The sequence below is a fragment of the Procambarus clarkii genome, chromosome 26 (assembly GCF_040958095.1).
Source record: "Procambarus clarkii isolate CNS0578487 chromosome 26, FALCON_Pclarkii_2.0, whole genome shotgun sequence".
Taxonomy (NCBI): Eukaryota; Metazoa; Arthropoda; class Malacostraca; order Decapoda; family Cambaridae; genus Procambarus; species Procambarus clarkii.
In genome coordinates, this window is record NC_091175.1 from 24,636,698 (window position 1) to 24,643,032 (window position 6,335).

A 6,335-nucleotide genomic window follows, 5' to 3' on the forward strand; every position below is an offset into this window, starting at 1 on the left:
GCGAGAAGAGCGGGAGGTGCATCTCCCCAGGCGGCCGAGCACCGGGAAGCGGACCGGAAAATGCACTGGGCGGCTCACAGGGTTGTGCACAGGGGGGATCCGCAGACGTGCCGAGGGCTCCCTAACCCGGGAACAGGAGCAGACGCCCATCCTTCTTCAATATCACGACGAGGTCACGGGCACCAGGGGCAGCCTTCCACGGAGGGGGGCCAACAGCAGGAGGCGAAGGGCTTGACACAGGAGGCAACGCAGAGCCCTCCACAGTATCCTCATCCATGTCCGCACACTCATCCGCCCACGCACGAGCGCGACACAACCTGGTCCGTCCGGAAACGCTTCGGAACAGGTCGGAGGTCATCAGAACTATCGCCCCCCACAGAAGGCACCCGAGAAGAGCCAGCGGCAGGCCGCCCCACATCTGGGAGCACATGACTCCGCAAAAGGGCATCCTCAACAACATGGAGGATAAGGCCGCCATCCACTGGGGACACCGGAGTCGGAGAGACAGCAGGCGCAGCTGGTGACAAGGAAGGGGCCCGCACAGGGGAGGGATCCCACGATGATAGCAGGATGGGCAGAGGAGCAGGAGCGAGCACAGGCGAAGAATCCTTTGGAGACGAAGGGGTAGGCTGCGGGGGCGGCGCCGCAGACACCACCACTCCCTCATGTACAGAGCGAGGATCCACAGGCGAAGCACTATGTGAGCGCAAGGGAGGAAAATCAGCCGCATGAAATACAGAAGGCTCCATAGTGCAGACGTGCTGCACACGGCCGCAACGTGGCCCTATTTTCCACACCAGAAACAGGTGCGCGAATGGCCCTGATAGAATATTATCATGGATAGCCCGCAGATGAAAACCCGGGAAGGGATGTCGACGATGAGTCGCATGCCAAGCATCCACACGCCAAGGCGGAGTCCATGCAGCCTACTAGAATGTAAAAAGTTGAAGCGATGTGTCACCACCGCACCAAACCTGGCAAACTCGGAATGCAGCTCCTGCTCTGGGAAATCCACTGGCACACCGTGCACACTCACAAAAGTCAGCGGGCCCCAAGGATCCGTCATCCGCACAATCACAGCAGAAGCAGGTAGCGTAAACGACTCGTCAGTGTAGCGGTGCACAAAATCAAGGTAGCCGGCTGACGTGGCAAATTTCACCCTCACACGCATAGACGGAAGTTTCTCCAGGACTAGATGATAGGCGACCTTCACATGCTAAACGTCCAGTAACATGACTTCTATGAGAGGCCAGTCCACAGGAGCTGAGAAAGCAAGCCCCACAGTATCTACACGACGAATCGGCCTACTCCCAGCGGCCGCCATGCAGCCAGCTGACACGCCGGTAAGCAGGCGTACCACGCCACCAACACCAAACCACCTCCTCGCAGCGCCAAACAACCACTGGGAACGCGAGTGGCGATGACTGCCCCCATATATATTTATTATTATTATATATATATATATATATATATATATATATATATATATATAGTCTATAGTCTACACTGCAGTCTACACTAAGGAAACAAATATAGGAATGTGCCTCAATGCCAACAGTGACTGCCCAGACAGGTACAAGAGGAGAGTTGTTAATGCTTATGTCGACCGTGCTCTCAGCCACAGCTCAGGATGGAAGCACTCAGTCGATGAAGAACTCAGTAGGGTAAAGCAGGTCCTACTCAACAACGGCTTCTCCAATGGTTTCGTTGAAGACATCATAAGAAGGAAGGTGAAACGCTATGCAACCTCTGAAGAGACAACTAACACAACACCTTTGCCCCCTATTAGACTATTTTACAGGAACTTCTTTTCCACAGCTCATAAAACGGAGGAAAAGGTCCTGAAAGATATTGTTGATAGGAACGTTATCCCTACCGACAAAAATCAAAAGATACAATTGACGATTTACTATAAAACCAAAAAAACGGCCAACCTACTCATGAGAAACTCTCCAGACACAGGGCAGAACGCTTTAAAAGAGACCAACGTCGTCTATGCCTTCAAATGCCCACTTGGGGGCTGTAAGCCTCAAAGAACTTAGTATATAGGCAAGACAACAACATCTCTTTCCAGGCGATTAACGATGCATAAGCAACAGGGCTCCATAAGGGACATATAATCTCTTCCCACAACAATCCATCATCACCAGAGAATCCATCCATCATCATCACCAGAGAAATCTTAACACACAACACAGAAATCATCGATAGATACAGCGATAGCAGGCGGCTTGACATCTGTGAAGCACTACACATCAAGAAATCAACACCAGCAATCAACAGCCAATTAATGCACAGCTGTATTCTACCCACTTCAAGACTCCGCACCAATATAGAAGCATCAAGAAATATGGGCCAATAGGCCCTTTGCAGTTACTTCCATCCTTCCCTTTAATTTGCCCAATTTATACCCATTATTTCGTGTTCTATCTTGTGTTGAAAGTTTTGTTCACCTCATCCAAAACTGTTGTAACATATCACCTCACCCAAATGTGGGTATATAAGATGAAAGCTGTTTAAATGATAGCATAGAACTCTGTTTAGTGTTTACAGGTTATAGTTACGTGTGTGTAAACTAAAGTCTTTGAAAATGTAATAAGTTATTACGAAACGCGTTCAAGTGTCATGTAAGACTAGAAATAAAAATGAATTTTGAAGAATTGATTTTTCAATTACCATCGACAGTGAAAAGAAACAAAACAAATATTGAGAAAATTCGTGTTAGAATTATTAATCTTACTTTTTCGGTCATATTTAATAATATATATATATATATATATATATATATATATATATATATATATATATATATATATATATATATATATATATATATATATATATATATTGTGACGGTGTTCCCCCCTTATATTTCTCCCACGCCTGCTGTAAGAGTCATGTCCACTTTACTCGAGCGTTCTCTACGTCGCAGGCATCAGTTTGATATATGTGGGAGAGTGTAGTGTTCTCGAGGTATCGAGAAATTTGTAAAAGAAGAGTATTTTGAGTTATGGTTTAGGCCCTTTAGGAAGCCAATATGGCGCTGGCTACTCTGTTTTGCCGCCAAAAACGGTGTGACGTCAGTGGCACCAGATTGGTCACCGACAGCGATGTGGCACAGGGAGCCAATGAAAACCTCCCATGGCGAATATGACGTCACGAAGGAAGGGGGGTCCGGTCAGAGCGCCACGGCGGCGCCATCAGTCTGACACGACACGTCAAGGTGGACAGATGTGTGAAGGTTGATCCTGTCAATCTGACAGTAATACGTCACTCCCGTGGATCTTACGCGTCACCCGTAGTCTGCAAGTACGCCAGAGGTCTTCCTTCATTCCATGTGTGGACCGAAGAGGGAATTGACGGAATATTGAGCATCAAGTGCTCCAGGGTCGGGTGCCGTGCAGGTGAAGTCTAGGCAGTATCGTCTGGGACGTCTGATAGCTTCACAGTGACGACGTAGCGGCTGGGCCAATCCACTGGGAAGCAGCGAAAGAAGACACTAATCGGGAATCCGAACGACTGCAGCCGAGATGTAGGCAGGCAGCCGTAGCTGGGAGAAGTTGACGGCCGGGAGACCGACTCCAACCCTACAAGACGTGGAGGAGGGGCACGGACCCGCGGAGGACAGAACACAGAGACGACACGTTTATCTTGGGACGTTGATTGAGTTCCTGGAGGACACGACAGGGTGTGTGTGGGGGCGTTCCCTACACGAGGCAGGAGCCTGGACCAGGAGCTACAACTCAACTCTCACCGGAGGATAGGTGGAAGTAGGTGATTCTAGTTTCCCTCCCAATTCCCCTTTAGTCAGCTATATTATTTAGCCAGAGTATTTTGTATGTCGTGAGCAAGGCTCACCCATATCACAGTAAGGCACCAGTGTGCAGTGGGGCTACATAGAGCACTCACGGTATTTATTATTATTGGTGTGTGCAGGCACCCGGAGTAATTGATGAATTTACTGTGTTAATAATGTCTTTCACGAGACTTTAATATGATCATTTAGTGAGAGAATATATATATATATATATATATATATATATATATATATATATATATATATATATATATATATATATATATATATATATATATATATATATATATATATATATATAATCTTTGGACAACACCCACCAGTGGGACTCGAACCCAGAAAGCACAACTACCTTCCAGTAGCTGGCATAACTAGTATGCTTTAACCCACTACGCCATCAGACCTTACAAAAGAAGTAGATAGTTCGAGATATATATCTCAAACATCTCCACCTCCCGAAGGCACCAGATGAGTGAGGGGTCAGTCTGCATTTTTCGTCAAGCCACTGTCAATGTGAGAGAACTCGTGTCCAGCTTATAAGCCTATAAAAGCCTATAAGCCTATATAGGCTTATAAGCTGGACACGAGTTCTCTCACATTGACAGTGGCTTGACGAAAAATGCAGACTGACCCCTCACTCATCTGGTGCCTTCGGGAGGTGGAGATGTTTGAGATATATATCTCGAACTATCTACTTCTTTTGTAAGGTCTGATGGCGTAGTGGGTTAAAGCATACTAGTTATGCCAGCTACTGGAAGGTAGTTGTGCTTTCTGGGTTCGAGTCCCACTGGTGGGTGTTGTCCAAAGATTATTAATCTTCACTTGTGGTTTATGCAAGTATAGGCTTATATATATATATAAATATAAATGTGCCAGTATTTGGTGTTAGGCTACGTGCCCAGTAACTACATTATTACTATTATTGATGGCTTTGATTTATCTATATATATATATATATATATATATATATATATATATATATATATATATATATATATATATGTCTATGCTTGTGTATTGAATAATCATTCATGTGTGCAATGATTAAGTGTGTTATCGCCTACGAGAGGAATTACTGAATCTAAGAACAGTACCGTGGTTAAGTGCATTCATTGCAATTATTATTAAGTACAGTGCATTACTCTAGTACAGTGAAATATCACGTTAAGTGCTGTAGGAATGAGTTATTGAACTTGAGATCAGTGTGGTGATTCATTGCATTCTATTTGCCATTATAGAAGTATTGTGTTGATGACAAATATAGTGATTCATGCGAATTTAAAGAAACAGCGAGTGACGTTAGGAAAACAAGCAATAAACGTTCACACGGCGAGAAGGGCGCGGCTCAGCTGATTATGACATTGACGAGAAGGGGGAGTGTTACCCTCTAGGTGGGCCTCGATATATATATGAAGAGGGAGTGAATTTCTGCAGTGTACTTGATTGTTGATGGATACGGATATAATACTTTGAATATTTTTAAGTAAAACACAAAAAAAACCTTGGTGTTTATATCATCCCCTCCATATTTTTTGTGGCTATATAATACATGAAAGGAAATAGAGTGATAGAAATAAATACCTGCCTGATATCAGATCTATTGAGTGTGTTCTTGCCACTGCTACCACAATTCAACAAAACCACTGACGTGTTACTGGACACGGGAAACACCAGTTGGCAACCTTGTGGTTAGTAGTAGAGCCTAGTGTCGGGGCGGGCACACATGCTGTAAAGAGAACAAGCTGTGTTCTCACTCATTCTCGATTAGAGTCCGGTTGGGATTGACTGGGATACTCTCCTGGCGTACAGTGGCGCCGCGAGGATAGAGTGAAGACCTGCAGGGCTACGGTGAGTGACCTTGGGTATACTGTTACTCGCCCCTCTTACGGTGAACCCCGACAATATATATATATATATATATATATATATATATATATATATATATATATATATATATATATATATATATATATATACACACACACAATATACATATATATACAGTGTGTACAATATATATATACACAATATACATGTATACAGTGTGTACAATATATATATATATATATATATATATATATATATATATATATATATATATATATATATATATATATATATATATATATATTGTACACACTGTACGTCTCTGGGTAGTGTATCGAGGCACTCGTGTTGCAACCGAATCCCAATTCGGAATTGGCTCCATTTATGGCAACTTTGCTTCTTTTAAACCAGCTAGAGTTAACCCACCAATATCAGGTTTCCCTAACTTTTTATCGAATCTCGTGAGGCCTAGTTCGATAAGCTTTTGTAAATTGAAGGTATCGAATGTCTCTCTTTTTTTTCGACTGTTTGAACTGCACAAGAAACATTCATAATACAAAGCCGTTTAAATCATGTACTTTCGTCGTAAAATTTTGAGAGAGAATTTATCATTTTATGTATTGTAATATATTGAAAATTTTTATTTTTTTATAACCTATACATGTATTAGAGCCTTGTTAAAAATTAAATC

The 6,335-nt window shown here is 43.4% G+C and overlaps 1 protein-coding gene across 1 annotated transcript; it reads right to left on the reverse strand.

Moving 5' to 3' along the window:
- Nucleotides 1-287: 287 nt before the first annotated feature.
- On the reverse strand, nucleotides 288-749 carry LOC123756943 (uncharacterized). Its single transcript, XM_045740355.2, has one exon. It carries the CDS (start codon nucleotides 747-749, stop codon nucleotides 288-290), a length of 462 nt encoding a protein of 153 aa, XP_045596311.1.
- Between the last annotated feature and the right edge of the window lie 5,586 nt (nucleotides 750-6,335).